The following is an 18,255-nucleotide window of genomic DNA, read 5'->3' as shown; positions in this document are numbered from 1 at the left end:
ACAGTCAAGGGTGGAGAATACTGTAGAGTTATGTTGTTTTTTTTAATATATATATAAAAGGGTTGTGTTGGTGACTGCTAACCCATCATAAAGGCATTTGCTAAATGAATCACCAAAGCGTAGGAGGGGAAATTAGCTGTACCTGCATCATTAAGTGGGCCTGCATTATTATTGACATCACCGCAAACAACCAGTGTCATTTTTTACTGTAATTAACTGAAAAATACTCTCCCCTCCCTTCCCATTAATTGTGTTTAGACACAGGCTAGATTAAGGCTGTCAGTATTGACATTTATGGCAGGGCTCAGCGGTAATGTAGCTGGATGCTTTGATAAACCTGTCTGAAGGCACGGAGGATATCATTATCCGCCGAGCGCCTCTCTGAAAGTGAATTAACCTAGGATCATTGACCATGTTAACGAGGGGGCCCTGATGTCCTGATTTTTCAAATAGACAGTGTCACCCCGTGTTCAGCGATGTGCATGACCCTAAACGCTTGTGATTGAGTTAATTTAATCTCATCATATCACCATCACTGGGGCATTATCATTAGTCATCCTTCACTTCCAATCATTTATCTCTTTGCTCTGGCCCAGAGAGAAAGAGAAGTAAGAGATAGAGAGAGAGGGATGAAAAGAGAATGTTGAAATTAAATATTAAAACATAAAGAAGAAGTGAGGTATAAGAAGAGTGACCAAGAATAGAGACGCAACAAAACAATTTTGAAAGAAAACAGATTCATAGAAATGGAGTGACTTGTAAAATGATCCACAGTGGGGTGATACGAGAAGCAAGCAGAAAGTCAGTCTCTCTCTCTCTATTTCTCTCTCACACACACACATACACACACACTTGTCACATATCCTGGGGTTGACAGTGAGGGTAATGGTCTATTAAGTGTGGCTCTCCTGCCAAACCCAGTCCAGCCAGCCTCTCTGACCCATAGCCAAAAGCCCCATGGTCTCTGAGCTCCACTATGATAGCTGTGCCACTGCGCTGGACTGTACCAAGAGCCGTGAGACAGGAGGAGGACTGAGTGACACTTAGGCTGCATGTAGAGAAGGAAAACAGCCCCCCCTACTTAATGACACATCTGTATGCCTGAGGACTGGTGGCACTTAAACAATAGCTTAGCAAGAGGATGGATGGAAAAGAAAAACAGAGAACAAAAATGAGAAACAGAAGCAGAGATGAAGGATGAAGAGAAATTGAAGAGGCGAAACAAAAAGAACGAACAAACAAAAGGTCGCCAAGCTGTGAATGGCCTCGGGCCTTCAGTTTTGTAATTTGCTCTTTTTTTGTAATTTGATATCTCCAGTTCCCCCAGTTTATGTCAAATGTAAACTCTGTTCACTCCCCACAGTCCTCACAGATCATTTAGGCAGTTTTAAAGGAATTCATTTTGTGATGTCACAAAAACCAACACATTTACTCATAGTCACATATTCTGCCCAGCCCATTCATAAATGCAAGTTATGCGGAGTGTTTCAGGCTAGATATTATTTTAAAGAGGCACAATACAGCATAGCCAGTCAGAGCCAAGCTCATTTACATATAAAAGTGTTAAAGATACAATTATAACACCACTTTTTTTCCATTTTAAGGCAGTGGTTCCCAACTCCCAATCCTGGAGCACCCCCTGCCCTGCACATTTAAGATGTTTACAGCTCTCTTTCTCAGGAAGGAGCAATGCTAAAATGTGCAGAGCAGGGGATCCTCCAAGACCAGGGTTGGGAACCAATGTTCTAGTGAATATAGAGAGGTTGGGAAATGGTCATGTAAAATGAATGATGTTTGTGATATAAATACATGATGAATGTAGGATATGAGATGGAAAAATGGAAAGTTAAATTATACATATATCATTTATAAGTTATACATATATGAATAAAAACAAATATGAACTCAATTAATACATATAATACATATTTACATAGTTTATGTTGATGTGACACATTATTTTAATGTGGAACCAGAAAAGGACACCCATTTATTGAGACTACACAGCGTACAGTCTCAAATAACTGCCTGCCCTGTGAGCAAATGGTGTTAAGAACTAACCATGGCAGGTGTTGGTTGTTTTGATGGATTCTTTGATGGTTGTTTTGTGTTCATATAAAAACTACACAGGCGCCCATATTACTGTTGGCCAATAAAATCTAGCAGCTGAAATGTCTAAACAGCCAACTGTTATGGCTGTCTTTGAATTCAGCAGAAGCTAGAGGACAGTCCACACATGCTGGCCTTAAGATTTGCACAAATGGAAGGGCAGTGGTGACGAGGGCCATATGGCTGCTGAGCTATTTATACCCAGCTCATCCTGTGTTTAATGGGTAAGTAAAATGGTCTAAGTAAAAAGTGGAGTCAACGTATGTAATGTTTCTCAAGATGTTTTCACTTATTTTTGGACAAGGAATTAAGTAATCGTCTTTTTCAGTGTAAAGATGAATTAGCTTGTAAGTTATTTTTTCTGCATAAAATGACTTAAGTGAAGAATGAATTTGTCTTGATGGACTGCAGGCCAGATTGGACAGCTCCACAACTTCACTATAGTTTTAATAGCTGAGCCATAAGCAGAGTGAGGAGGGTGAAAATGGAGCAAGCATGAAGATCCAACCATAATAAAAGAGGCAGGTGTTCTTTTAACTACTGTTTGTGGAAAAGCTCAACATTTGCAGCATTGTGCTGTTGCTGCTGCTGGAAATCTCACTTGAAGGCAAACAAAAGGTGAAATAAGCCCACTCTCCCCCTTGCTTTGTGATGGAAATGTCAGTATGCACTGTGTTATTTAACAAGTTGTCAGATTAGAGGTAATGCATCAACCTGATCTCACTACTGAAGCCTAATGACAGGTTGAGTGGGATAATGGTAAAAATAGCAGGCTGCGCTAGCACTTTTGAATCCGGCTGCGGATTTGTGGCAGAGACTAATATGAAGGCGCTTTGTCTTGGCGAGATTTCATCTCCATTTAGCCCTGCTGCTGCTTCTTCCCTCTCAGCAGCGAGGGCTGAGCACTGCGGGAGAGAAACAATGAGAACACGTCTGGATGGGTTCCGGAGACGCTGTCTGTGGAGTAAATGTGGTTTTGGGGGTCGAGAGGAACTGGGGCAGAGAGCTATTCTCAGAAGACCTGAAACAGAAACCTTACACTGCCAAAAAGATTCATGGTCTCGCCAGATCTGGCCCTCACAGGAGTGAGAGAGACCTTTTTGTGTGTGTGTGTGTGTGTGTGTGTGTGTGTGTGTGTGTGTGTGTGTGTGTGTGTTTGAGTGGGTGCTGTGAACCATTTCTGCTTGACATAGCAGAAATTCAACACAAACACATAAACACATACACACAGGAGCACAGTGTGCATTTATCACCTCCCCTAAAAGTTGCAGAGGCCATATGTTATGGCACATGCATTATGGAGCATGTCAGAAATGAATGTGTTATTCTACTATCAACCACTATTTGTTTATGAAAGCATGTATTGCTTGTCTTTGTGTTCGGTCCAATTAAGTGCGTCCCCCCGGCATTAGCCTGAGTGTTGCAGGGAGGCTCTTTATGTAAAATGGCTGAGGTTTCACAGTTGCACACTGGCTCATTTGGGATGAATGCCACTGTGTTTCAGCAGGTCTGCTGCAAAACACACACACACACACACGAACACTGACACATTCCAGCAACCACAGCCTGCACCTTTCCTAAATGAGACACATCATTAGTGGCTCCAGAACCAACACTATAACAGCCCTTCAGGATGTGGCAGCTGTGTGTGTGTGCGTATGTGTGTAATCTCTCCTGGCATCACTTTCATCAGTCAACGGTCACTGTGCTCCTGACACTGAGAACATGCCAAACGTTTGCATTTAACAATGACTGCAGTTGCTGTCCGGTGCTGAAATACTGATATTGTAGTTCCAATAAGGTCTAAATGTTTTGTCTGTTTGCTGAGTGTAAAGCAGAGAGTGCATGTATAAACCATTAAAAACGTACAGCAAGAATGAACGTTCAGATTTTGGAAGATGTTTGGAAGCTAACAGATCCCTAAAATCTGTTTTAATGAAGTTTTAATTAGTTTTAAATGCTTTTTTACATCTTTACACACCTCAAATACCAAAACTTTTATAGTTAATAATAAACAGAGTGTAAATCATTAGTGCTACCAGATTTTAGCATTATGCCAGGGAGCAAAAAGGCTGCTCAAGAAAACAGTGAGAAAAACGTCTCTATCGTTGCTACTCCAGGCTTGGCATATCAGTTTCTGCACCATGTAACTCTGGTAAAGTGAGCAGAATGCTCGCAATGAGCAATGCTTGTAAAAACTGTGTAACAGTTGTGTACTGCGTAATCCAAAGTTATTTTTGTTTTCAGTCCTGTAAAATTACTCTACTGTGTCAGTCCACATGCTTCTTCCACCTTCAGTGACAGTTCTGTATCTTTTATCATGTCCTGAAATGCATGTGTAAAGCTTATCCTTTAAGTATGACTCAAAGCTTGAATTACACTTCTTGACTGTAGGAGATGTCAGGAGATCTCCAATTCTTGTAATATTATACAAGAAATTCCAATTCTTGTATAATATTCCTTTAAAAAGTATTTCTAAATGAAATACTTTTAATAATTGGAATGTTTGGCTGAAATGAGCAATAAGTAAATTGTTAGATAATCAGGCAAGACAGATTCTGCCCAATTCCAATTATACCATCCACTGGAAAAAAAATATAGAGAACTAAAAGTTTCTTTTATGGTATCATTATTTTCAAGAATGCCCCCTTCTCTCCCTCCCCTCTCCACAGAATCTCTCTCATCACTGAGAACATGCCAAACGTTTGCACTTAACGGTGACAGTAGCTGCTGTCTGGGCTGTAATACTGATATAATAATCCCAATAATGTATAAATACTACTACCAAAGGAATGATCCACTCATCACAATTATGTCACGAAATGCACTATTCAGCCATGGAATAATGATACAATGGATGGCGCAGTGTTTCGCAGGCAGCCATGTTATCGTCCTCGTTTTTCACCCGCCTCATTTTTTAATCTCTGTATTTTCATGGTGAGAACAATTGGCTCATTTTGTACTTGGCAAGAGAAGATTGTTGCTGTTCCCATTCGCTTGAAACGCTCTCTGTCAATCAGGGCGGCACTGTGGTTGTCGCCTAATTGCCTACAAGAAAAGAGAAAACTCTGGAGGCTACAGTGCTATATAACAACCTCCATGACATCCAGTGAGAAGCCATTGTGTTAGTTTTTTTATATTTAGCACTGCTGTGGAAGACTGATGAGGACGCCTGTGTGTGTTTGTGTGTGTGGTGGGGGGTGGGGGGTGGGAGTTGGCAGTAGTGAGGACCGAAAGCCTCCGGGATGGATCCATGTTAAGATGCTCATTTTGTTATTTACCTGAGGGATGCCTTTACACCAAGTAGCTAAGCATTCAACCCCAAGCATTTGTTGTGTCATGGTAATTTGGGGTCTGGTGTTATGGCTCATTTTCTTGCATATTTTGGCCCTGAGGTAATAATGTTGGAGCTTTTTTTTTTGTGGAGAGTCAGCTAATCTGGGTCTCCATCACGCATGGGACAGAATGTAGGACAGGCATTCATTACCTTGGTGGCGCTTGTGCCTTTTAAACTATGGCCTCTTACAAGTTTGCAGTGATTAAATCCACTTTGAAGTCAATTAGTCTTGTGTTCTGTCCACTGTTATGGTCCAGGGCCTCTATTTGATCATTCTCTCGGAAAGCCGAAGTGGTGTGAGAGGCAGTGAACCAGTGCTGTAATGTGTGGTGGAGGTACGCTTGCTGGACATTGTATTTTAATTTCATATTATTTTAAAAAGAATTTTTTAGAGAACTTTATAATAATACTCTGATTATTATTTCTTATGGTTGATTTCAATTTCCTAACAGCCAAAATGCCATTTTTGCCATTTTGTGGGACAATTTTTATTAGCTTTGTCTTTTTTGTAACAAGCAAGCTTGTTTTGCAGACTAGATGAACACACTGATCTGAAACACATACCTAACTGACCAATCATGTAGTCAGTTGTTGACACAAGACTGACATTGGCTTCTAATTTGAATTCTCCATTCCACCTTAAATGTCCAGTAGATTATGTTAAATTGTTACATAAATCAGCTGATTCACATTCTGCCAGGTTTGAATCATGCACACCTGCAACCATCTACTAAAAGTTACTTTAGGGACCCAAAAGCATTTCTTTTATGAAATTATGTGGAACCGGTGTGTGTCACCAAGTCCTGCAGTCAGCAATTGGGCTGAGGACATCTCGTCAGCAGGGTAGTCTGGACAGCAGGGTGAGAGAAAGGTCAGCGCCTCATTTAGAAGAGGGCGTGGTATGTCAAGGCTCATCAGCATGTTAACAGCCAAAATCACTAATTACTGATTTCTTGGCCACTGTTTATGAGCTTATTGACTTTTTAAAGATATAAATTTAATTTTTACCTCAAAGTTCTCCATTTGCAGTCTAAATGCATTTATATAAAACACAGTTGTAACTGGACAACTGGACAGGGAGTCCTAGCACTTTTCTAGTCAGTCTGTGACTCAAGGCTTGACTAAAGACTAATTCCAGTTTCCCCATTAAACCTTAAATGTACAGTAAATTATGGTACTGCAGAAGCACGGTGCCTTACCTGCTGTGAAATCTAACTCTGCATACAGCAGAGAATGTACATGTCAGAAATCACATGAAACCATAGTAAAAACACTACAAGAATGAACAAATTTTGAAGACTAAGTTGAAAAAGTTATATATTATAATATGTATTATATATTAGTCAGATGAGAACTTGCACAATTGTAAAGGTCTGTTAAGCGTACCTTTTTAATATCTCAAGTTTTAGGTAGTAGCGTAATTGCTTAGTGTTAGTTCTAAGCACTATGCTAGAAAACAATAAGGCTGCTTAAAAGTTACGTAAATCAGCTGATCCTGCACTCTCATGACATCCATTGATACTTTAGGGAACCAAATTTTTTCTTACATGACATTATGAAGAACCTTTTTCTGGCAGTTTTATTTTTTTAAGACTGCCCCGCCTTCCTCCTATACATACCCTATGTTGTGACACCAGGCCCTGCTGCCAGCATCTGGGCTGAGGACAACTGTCAGAACTGGGCTGTCAGAACTGCAGGGTGAGGGAGAGGTCAGTTTCTCATTTAGAAGAGGGCGTGGCATGTCACGGCTCATCAGAGTGTGGCCTCTCGCCCACCTCACTTCACTTCACAGCCCAAAAATTTGAAAAAGAGAAAGAAAAAGACGAGCAAGGAGACAGAAATTGGCCAGGGGGAAAGGTTGTTAGAGGGCGAAGCACAGACATTGTCTCATTGTTCCTGGTCATAGGCAGAGGATATGGCTAACAGGCATTGTCTGTCTTCATTATGGGGTGTGAGAAGCTGCAGGAACATCTTGCTCTGGCCCAGCTGGAGCGCGCCGCTGCTCTGGCTGGGAGATGCTGAGGATCCGGCCAAGGACAGGCAGACGAGCCAATTCTATTGGGGGAGGGTAATGAAGTACGGTCAGGCTTTGCTCCTCCTGTAGAAAAGGTGTGAATGAGTAGTATTCACGCAGGGATTTCCTCTCATCACCTTCACTCACATCTCGTCAGATTATTTACTCACTCCACAGATGGTTTTCACACTCTTCGTTGCTCAGGAAGTATTGAGGATAATGTGCTGTAGGCACCTCGAATACATTACTACGTTCTGTTTGTTTCATTCATTCAGAAACAGATTCAGATTTTTATGCTTTTTTTTATTTTTTATAATTGTAACCATTACATTACATGTTCGTTATAGAATTAGAGACAGAAAAAATATCAGGCAAGACGTATGTCCAGAGGTCCAGAACTGTATCCAAGACTGTGCCCTATTCACTGTCCCCTACTTGGGGAAAATCCAGATCATAATATATAGAGCACTACTATAAGGAACATAATTCTGCAAGTTAGTGAACAATTCCGGTGTGTGTGTGTGTGTGTGTGTGTGTGTGTGTGTGTGTGTGTGTGTGTGTGTGGTGTGAGCTCACTGCTGTGCGACAGTCTGATGGTCAGTCTTCCTAAGAGAAGCTGCATTCAGATCTTCAAACCAAACAATGTAAAGGATTGTGGGTATTTCACATCCATTTTGTGTACATCATTTGGACACTACATATTACGTGCATTATGTGATCGTTACAGTAAACTGAAAATTCTGTTACAGTAAACTGAATGTTTTCAGACCCCACTACAAAATGGCAGAACCCCAAAGTAGTGAACTATAGAGTATTTGACTGCAATGCTTTCCTCCTTGCACACCTCCCATCAATTTCACTCTTGTTCAGTCTTTCTGATGGTAGATGCTTCATTTTTGGATTGTTGGAGACTTTCCTAACGTCCAAAATCCTTCATGACCTTGTCCAGTTCTGTGTCCTATAATAGTGCTTTATACAGTGATCTGGATTTTTACATGTAGGTGATTGATGTAGGTGAATGGACTCAGTTTTGTACACAGCTTAAATGTGTGAGGTTTAAATACGACAGGCTCTTTCAAAACCCTCTCTAATGATCATCTAGTCATCGTCAACTGATTTGCTGCATCTGATACTAACTTTAGGCATTTTAAGTAGTAATAAATGTGGGGTTTCCTAAGTCTTTTCCTCACATTCCTGTTATTTATATTTTACAGATTATTTGTAAAGACATTTCTTTAGTTTAAAGTATTTAGTTATGTTAGTTCTGTTACCTCCATCTATCAATAAAATGTTCAGTGATGTCAATGCAGTCCTAACCAGTATGTTTTCTCTGTGTTGTGGTAGTTTGTGGTAAGTGCGTGTCCGCTATGTGGGCTCTGAGTGGGGTCAGGAAAAAAATGCTTTCTGCCACTTTATTTATGAAAACAAACAGTGTCCAATGCACATGCAAATAGAGCAATTATGTGAAGAGGGTGGCTCTGTGTATGTGAACATGTTTGTGCATGCTCACATCTCTCCTGAGGTGTGATGGCTGTGGGGGATTATGTAGCCTAGTGCTTGAAGTGAAGTAATTAGAAACATGTATTTTTTTTTTTATCTCTCTCCCTCACTTTGTCGCTCTACCCCCTTCCATGTAATATGTGATTGAAATAAATTCCACCTACTGCGTTGTCACTGTTTAACAAAACAATAATTAAAGTTGGAGGCCATCTAGTGGCGTGCATGGGTATTGCATGCCATGATCTGTCAGTGCTGCCATTTCACTTCAGTAGGAAAATGCACTGATGGGAATCTGCACAGAAAGTGACAACCTGCCAATCAGGATGGAGATCATATTTTACGCGAGTTAACACAGCTTTGCATTACTCTGTGGGATCACGCTGCTGTCAGAGATTTACTTATATGACATTTCTGGCTTGTATATTTATATTATATTTTTGGCTTCAAATGATTTGTTTGTGTGCATTTGTGCTCACTCATTTATCACTCCTTTACCTATTAATCTTCAAATTGTGTTTATTATTAGGATTATCATTACTTTCATTATTACTATTATTACTATTATTACTACTTAGCATGTCAGTGCTTATAAGAACAGCCATACATGACTTACGTGATTTTATACCATTTATTAGTAGTTTAGAAGTGATTTTGACCTGCGGAGGATGAGTTCCCTCTCTGAGTCTTAGTTCCTCCTAAGGTTTCCTCCAGCTTTGAGGGAGCTCCGGGGTTGGGGTTATATCCTATTTCAGTTTTTTCATAAAAGCTGATTAACTAGTTCCGACCATACCATCAGGATATGATGATCTGGAAGGAGAAAAAAGTGTGGAGTTCAAGCGGCTTCTGCTTGTGGAGGGAAGCCCGCCCCCCTCTCTAGAAAGTAGAGCCAGGAATGAGAGATGACAGAGCCAAAAGGGGGGTAAGGGGGTGGAGAATTGTGAGTTGTCAAAATCATGTAAAAAAGGTAGAGATGGTATTTACAGGTTGTTAGTTTGGGAGGAGGGGCTTCAGACATGTTCCTCCTCCCCATTTTGATATTTCATAATTCTACCTTGTGACACCATCAGGTTGTAAAAAGTGCTATACAAATAAATTTGACTTGACTTGTTGATCAGCAGCGGTACGGCAAACCTAAAGCAGAACACTAAGAAACGGTTTCTTCAGCATCTCGTCATTCAGTTATTAAACACTTTTCTACTTTTACAGGCGTCTACAGCAGCAGCCAATGAATGCTGTGCTTAGAGTGCATTTTAAGATGATTCATAATTTAATGCTTACAGACCACATATGTCTGTCCTGTGTTGTCCTGTTCAAGTGAAATGCTTATTTAATTAGGAAATGATGCGCCTACATCTACTGTCTGTTTCGCACCAAATACCAAATGGACGCATTTTCCCAAAGTGTTCATGAAACTGAGAAAAATGCATGTTAATTTCCCAGTTGTCATGTATTTCTTTGGCGTAATAGCCTCATTAAAATAGAAATGATAGATATTAACTCATGAAATATGAATGTTGCCAGTCCATTAGAGCGGTGGTAGATCTTTCTGATGCATTGCATAGTCAGAAAATTATACACCGGCCAATAAAATATTGCCTTGTTTGGGCCTCAGTGAATAAATGTAGTGCATTTGGGAGTATTTGCATGCCGAGTTGAAGTGGTGTTGTATATGTTTGTTGTTTATGAGGTCTGTTGAAGGAAAGAAATCATCAAAAACTGTCATCTGAAAAGACATTAATACTCGTTTGTGTTAATATACAGTCAATTTACAGGCTTAAATAAACCAGAGTGAGAGTCTGAAATGCTTGAAATGTGATGCATTTTTCACAACTCTCTTCTCTCTTTCGCTCACCCTCTCCCTATCCCTCCTTCTTTTTCTCTCACTCTCTGCAGGAAAAAGGCAATATCAGAGTGGTGTTCAATGTGGGCACCGACGACATAAACATTGAAGAGACCTCAAAGTTTGTAAATGATGGAAAGTACCACATAGTTCGCTTTACACGGAGTGGCGGTAATGCCACCTTGCAGGTGGACGATCTGCCAGTCATAGAGCGATACCCCACAGGTAAGACCCCCTCCTCCGCCTGCGACTGTACCCTTGCGTTAGGCGCGCACAATAGCAGTAACTATAAAGGCTGGCGGAGCTCTGGAACAGAGTTTCAGTCGCAGGGTTACAGCCAAAAATGCCTTTTGTCTGTGATTGTGCTTGTGCCCCGTTCTAAAAAGGTAACCCTGCTATCCTTTTCAAATGTCAGCAGTGATGATGGCTCAGGAGGGTTTATAAGGCTGTAAATGTCAAAGAACGGGTTATCCAATTCAACAGCCTCACAGCTGCCTGAAAAAGCCCTGACAAAAGCTTGACTAGAGATCAGAGATGAGGAATAATCCTATTGCTCTCGTTTGTCAATCACAATGATAAAGGAGGAGCTATTTGTTTTCAGTCGCAGTTTATAACAAGCACTTCCATTATAGAGATTATTGGAACACAGCTTCAAGCACATCCTTAATTATTTCTGTCTCTTGTAAGGACCAGGGAGAGGGGAGTATTGGTAAAATATTGTAAGTGTTCTGTGTGTGGGTTGGAGAACTGAACTGGAGGTGAAGGAAATCTTGTTTGCCTAAAGTCTTTTTAGTGTTATTGCCCTGTTTCAAACGGATGGTGTAGAGTAGTGGATTACAATCACTGCCTGCTCTGTGGCAGACCTCCCGACTAAACTCCAACATTGATAGACATTGTTATTTGGGTGAAAGTAGGTTGTGACTCTACTGCCAACGTCAATTTGATGTGGAATAGTGACGATAGCTGACGTTGATAGTTGGTTTTAAAGTAACCAAAATCCAGCATTTTCCGGGCATCACTTGCCAACTACATATTGACATGAAATACCAACATTTCGACATGAGGTATAGTGACCAACACCCAACATCTGTTAAACGTCATAAGTTTAGTATCTACTTGACGTGATATTGTAACATCATAGACATATGATGATATTTTCTTGGTTTTAAAATGTGGTGTTGGGTAACAAAACCCCATCTTCTAAACATCTCATGCCAGTGACTTATTAGCGTAAAATACTTACATTTAGTCTTGAGACAATGAGACAAAGTCTAACATCTGCTGAATCTCATCATCTTAATGTTCAGCTAATGTTGTTGGTTTTGTTATGGTGTGAAGTTACCAAAATTCAGTGTTGGTGCTTTTCAACCCAATGTTGTTTTTTGATGGATATCTAACTGTAATTTCCAACCAAAAGTCAGGGTCTGTACAATGATGGAGTGTGATCTAACTTTGGGCTTTGATATCACCCTGATTTAAAATTTTCAACTGAAATTCCATCCAACGCCTTTCCGACGGCAAATTTCCATTTGGTGCTATGCATGCTAGATAGAGTTCCCCAGGTACAGTCCTTAGGCAAGTCCTTGGGTAAGTGACTCTGGATAAGTGCTTCAACCAAATGCCATAAACATGTAAACATGTTATTGCCCTGACTTTTTATTATTTTTACATAGTTCTAGAGTAATTCTGCTCTTTACTTTTAAGCAGCCCAGAAGATCAGACCTGCAAAATGATTAAAGGCAGCATGATCCCACATTTTAATCCACAGAGCTTATCATGAAATCAGACCGTCAGCGTTTCATATCCTACGGCATCTTCTTTGAATGCGGCTCCAGAGATAAATCACACACTCATTATATCCACATTCCGCACATTAGTCAGGGGGTAGCACCGAAATCCATTCTGAGATTCAGTGTTGTCCATATGAAAGGAACCTAACAGGATTACTCTAATCCGTGGTCGGACATTTTGTATTTGCAGCGGCTCAGGCGCACTAACTAGAGGAGTTTTCTCATGTTTTCTCTTGTTTACATCATCCAGTGTGTGGTGTACTGGCGCAGGTTCGCTTTTGTTAAGACCTGAACTTGTCAGTGACTTGCACAGAAAAGCACTCGCTGCAATGTACAAAAAAGAGGAGGAGGAGGAGGCCGAGTGTAGAAGAGAAGCAAACAAAAAAAAGACAGAGATGGTTTTATTTTTGTTTCTACTGGATCTTCTCATTGTTTTAATAGAACTACACGAAGCAAATGCCCCGAGCAGCTGTCAGTCAGAGCAGAAAACAATGGGTCGGTGCTGGTATGGATCTGTTCAGACATGACGTGTCTCTCCTCGCTCAAGCGCTCGTTCAGATGCATCTATTCTAACATGATGGTTCCCCTCCGTGGCACAGCTCCATTTGTGTCGGCGGATCTGGAGAACGAAAATTAGCCTCCATGAATCAGTGTCTGAATGCTAATTAACGCAGTGTCTGAGACGGCGTGAGAGAAACTTTCTTCAGCCAGCAAAACTAGAAAAAAAAGAGATTGCACACGACTATTCCATTTAATCAGAACTTGATTGACTCTGCTTTACAGAAAAGGGGATGATAAACCAAACAGAATTTGAATTACAATTCCGATAATGACAGCTTTTCCCTCAGTCCGCTATTAGTTTCCTCCTCAGTCTGCTATTAGGTCTTTATCTGACGCAGCATTTGTGTGCTCTCATTTATTCCGACATGTTACACACTTACCGCTTATTTGAAGCCAGAGGGAAGAATTGATTGGCCCGCTCTGCTGTCGCATCTATTGATAGCACTGTATTGTTCAGTAAGCTGCCACAGCAGACCAAGACGTTTACTGACCGCCTGCGCTCCATTCAATTCACTTTACCCCGACCAGACCACCTCTATTCATTCTCCAAATAAATGATGACCTAAATAACAACTAGATTGCTGTATCGATCATGTGCTGCCTTTCGCTGATTCAATACTTTTGGGGAAGTAATAGCCTAACATGAACCTTATGTTAGCATACCTTCAAGGCACCAAAACTGTCCTATCACACAATGTAACATGTAGCCGTTAAGTGTCTAACCTGCTATAGTTTTTATTTAAGACTAATCATGTTTTATTAGCTGACTTAAGTGGAACATGAAAGAACATAAAGAAAAAAAAAAAGAAAGTGAGAGAGTTAGCAAGCTACCTCAGCTTTCATTATTAAGCCCCAAGGCTAGCTCCCTCTTCAGAGCACTTGTGGGCTCGGCATATGTGTGTGTATTTCCATGTGAGTGTGTGAAGGTGTATGTCTACATGTCTTCTTGTGTAGCCGAGCGTAGCAGGGACATAGCCTGAGGGAGTGAGCCAGTGTAGCCAATCACCCCTGAAGTGTCCTGGAGAGTTTTGTAGTGCTTATCATTCTCGATTAAAGTGGATCATTCTGATCTGCTACATGTGTTAACTGACATTTCAGTCATGTAATTGACCGCTCCATGCTCTGCACACAAATAGATGTGCTGAATCAAAGCTGTTGTTGATGATTTACAGAAGTGGCAAAAAATCCATTGAATTGGAGATATGTTGGAGTTAAAGGCTCTATAGTTTGAAAACGTGCTACAGTTTCTCAGTACTCAGGTTCGACAAAGGGTTCTCTGAGTGATACCATAGAGAACCTGTTTTGGTTACTTAAAGAACCATTTCTGTAGAAATGCTATGAGTGTAAAGAACCTTTAAATAATTAAGAATCACTACATTGTCTAAAACCATCAAAAGGTTCTTCAGACATAGAGCTCTTTTACAAAAAATGTTGCAGCACCTTTGTGTGAGGGTATGTTAAATGGGCTTTTGGCCAAAGTATTGTAGAGCTTTTCCAACCTTTTCAAATGGTTGCTATGAGAACATTTGTTCACTTTCATAACTGCATTATTTCCATAATTAACATCAATTTAATAGGCCCTAAAATAGAACCTGTGTTGGACTCTACAAGATATGCTAACTCTGTTACATCACCCAAAAAATCACAATAGTGTGCTTATGGATAAGTTACAGTAAGATAACTGAGAATCAGATTAAGATTCATGGTCAAATAATATTTGGACTATGACCAGTATGAGATTAATAATGACCATCATCCAGCTTCCATTGGCCAGGACTCGTGCTATGCCTACCTCAGATATAATTATGATAAACAATAGATCTAGCAACTTGTGCACACAAGTCATTTTTGAAAGCTTAAGCGTGCGGCAATGAGCGTGCCTTGAAATAAATTTCCGGCTTCACCGCTGGTGTGTACAATTCACAATCAATAGTCTAGTAGTTCTTTACCGCTCTAACAGCTCCAATGACCTTTTTTAAAGCTATGATTTGGTAGAAATTGCCCTTTTTATGGGATGATTACTGCAGGATTGAAATGCATGAGCAGGTCCAGCACCAATCCACTGACGGACAAGTTAAAAGAAGGAAACCATGGTAATACTGGGGCTTTAGTTCACGTTTCAGCCATCCACTTACGCTCCGTCTAACAGAACCTGGTCTTTCAATTCTCTTTTCTCACTCCTCCTGTTTCCTCCTAGCCAATGAGCCATGCCTGGTTCCTCTGCCCTGTAGGAGGGCGTCACACTTAAATCACGTCTCTAACGTGCTATTGAGCCACGTCTGAGCAGCAAGTCATGCTTCGCATTTCAGTGCCGGATATAGAATTCTGAGCACCGCACCAGAAGGGGAGGCAGACATGCTTATGTCGGAGAATGTAAGGTTTAGCTTAAATTGCACCGCCACGAGATGGATGATTCATGCCTCATGTTTGGTGCTCAGATGCTGTGAGGGAGTGTTGAAAATCAAATATGTACGTGTGGGAAAATGAGCAGAAAGCATTTTCTTGTACAGCCCTTCTCTTCACCACTCTCCCATTTCTCTGGTCGTCAAACCGAGGAATTATTATTTCTTACAGCTTCTATTGTAATCATACATTAATTGCATGAAGTAGGAGAAACACATGCGGAGACGTTGGGTTGATTGACAAATAACAAGTTAATGACTCTGGGGGTAAAAACTGTGTGGCGTAATTATACTTTCTAGAAATCGCAGCTGGACAGGTTCACCTTTCATTTCCGACTGAAGATAGGAGTAGCAATTATGCGTAGGCTGTAATGGAAGTGGAGTAAATGTTTGCAACTGCACTGAATTCAAGAGAGCAAAACGCTGGCCAGTGGATAATGCCCTGTTGTATATGAAAGAGCCAAAGTGCCAATCTCCCAGCTTGGTGTTGCAATACAGATTTACACATGTGGAGCAGCTTGCTCCCAGCTCCCAATCAGCCAATCCTCTCTATTGTCAGAGCGTATTGGATTGAAAGAAGAAATAAATGTTAATGTTAATGTTAATATAGGTATTTATTCCTACAGTGAATCTCTAAGGACAAAGCTTTTGTCAGCACCTTCTTAAATTTGCATGGGGCAAATGTTATGTTCTGCTAACTGACTGATTTAACATGTTTTATTGTTTTTAACTGATTACTTCCTTGTTGCCTATATTCTGAACTGAGTGTTTTGCTGATCTTTTGATGTCTTTTTAAATGTATTGTTTTTTTATAATTAGTGTGAGATTGTAGATTAACATAAATGAATGAAAACTTGTTCAGTTAGATAGTAGTTGTGTTGCTAAAATCAAATTGGCTTGTCAAAAGCTTGAATGTACTGCAATGACAATATTTAGGTTAAAATGAGCAGTATATATATATTTATTTATATATATACACATATTTATATCTATATATCTTTCTCTTTATATATATATTTATATATATAACTAGATGAAAAATCTGCTAAAAAGATTTAAAAGGATTATCATTTTGTAAATGTATTTTGTAAATGAGTGGCTTGTATTTAAACCTTTGATTTTGGTTTGTTTCTCATAACCTTAAGAGAGCAGCTGAAGATTTAACGCATCACGGTATTTTCATCATAATATAGGGATAATTTGTTGGCTTAAATAATAAAAGTTAACTGACTGATTGAAAAGCTTTCTCGATGCTATGTATGTAATCTTGGTTGTACCTAATTTTTAAACACTCGGAAAAAAATCAGAGAGCTGAGGCAGATTTGTCACTGTAGGTTTTAATCTTTGACCTTTCAGATTTTAACAATGAAATGTCTCTTTAAACTTTAAAGGCAACATTGATAACGAACGCCTGGCGATTGCTAGACAGCGAATCCCATATCGGCTTGGTCGAGTAGTTGACGAATGGCTACTCGACAAAGGTAAAAACATTGATTAAAACTTTAAATAAAAGATAATTTGATCATAAGCAAGTGATATTACTGCACAAACGATTAAACCATCTAAAACATAAATCCCCTGTATAACAAATTTTAAAACTTTAAACAAATGTAGTTTGTAATATTTGCATTGTACAGTATAATAATGTGTTGTTCTACTGCATATGTAATCAGTTTTACCTGACGATCACAGGTTAAAGGGACTGGTAATATACTGATAAATCTCAATGTTAGTTCAATCATTAAAATATATGTACATATACAGTATGTGTATGCATATGTCATTAAAATACTTAAATAATGGTCACAACTGTAAACATCTAAATGATTTAATTAAAGTATTTGTTTCCTATTGTCAATTCATAGACAATGATGCTTAATGCATATATGTATGTTTACCTTTTAATGCTAAACATATTGCTTTTGGAAACTGCTAAAGTGCACAGATTAAACATCAAAGCAAATGTCTCTTAAATAGCTTCAATGATTATTGGCATCAGATATGAAGTCCCTTTAACAAGCAGATTAAACACATGAGAAGGGAAAAGACTTCTGAGTGCATGCTGTAATGTATGTAATAACTTGAAACGTTCAGAGTGATTGGTTTTGAACTTTGCTTGTTCTTTCTGTTTTGTTCTCCTTTTGTTTTAATGAAGTTCTTATCATGAATGATTTATGTGTCATGTAGTTGTAAAACCATCCTCTCACGTAAGCCTTATTTCAGTCGAATTAATTTCAATTGCCACTGCCCTTGCTGAAAGGCAATCTCATCAGCAACTAAACAAGTTTTACTGATGACCAAAGTGTTAAAGATCACTGCCATCTGCAGTTCTTCTGCTTCCGACTCTCACCTCCACAGGCCGAGAGAGTGAGAAGCTTTAGCAGCCTACAGATCCAAACGTATGATTGTCCTTTTAGCAAAGCTCCATTTATTAGTCAGGAGCCAGTTTCTCCATCCTCTTCATTTGTTTGCATCGTCAGCAGCAGACATTAAATCAAAGCCGATAAATTACTGGTGTTGCAGTTTGCATTAGAGTAATTTATTGCTTCCATGATCTTCAGGGAGAATAAGGACACTTTGTTGTGTGTTTTCACCATCAGAACCGCCATCATTCCTCTGTGTGCATGTGTGTGTGTGTGTGTGTGTGCGCGAGAGTGTTGCTCGACTGTGAGTATGTGTGTGTGGGAGAGTGCACAGAGTAA

At 39.8% G+C, this 18,255-nt stretch overlaps 1 protein-coding gene across 19 annotated transcripts in view; it reads left to right on the top strand.

Moving 5' to 3' along the window:
* The window catches only part of nrxn1a (neurexin 1a), a 192,601-nt gene that overhangs the window by 152,062 nt on the left and 22,284 nt on the right, over nt 1–18,255 (top strand). For 10 of the 19 annotated variants that reach the window (XM_072667173.1, XM_072667163.1, XM_072667164.1 and 7 more), the window contains 2 exons: nt 10,854–11,025; nt 16,945–17,034. In XM_072667173.1, the coding sequence (XP_072523274.1) occupies nt 10,854–11,025; nt 16,945–17,034 (262 nt within the window). The remainder of the gene's footprint in view (nt 1–10,853; nt 11,026–16,944; nt 17,035–18,255) is intronic. The other 9 variants (XM_072667175.1, XM_072667170.1, XM_072667176.1 and 6 more) reach the window with 1 other exon arrangement.

The sequence above is a fragment of the Salminus brasiliensis genome, chromosome 22, assembly GCF_030463535.1.
Source record: "Salminus brasiliensis chromosome 22, fSalBra1.hap2, whole genome shotgun sequence".
In the NCBI taxonomy this organism is placed as follows: Eukaryota; Metazoa; Chordata; class Actinopteri; order Characiformes; family Bryconidae; genus Salminus; species Salminus brasiliensis.
This window is presented reverse-complemented; position numbering and strand designations above follow the sequence as displayed.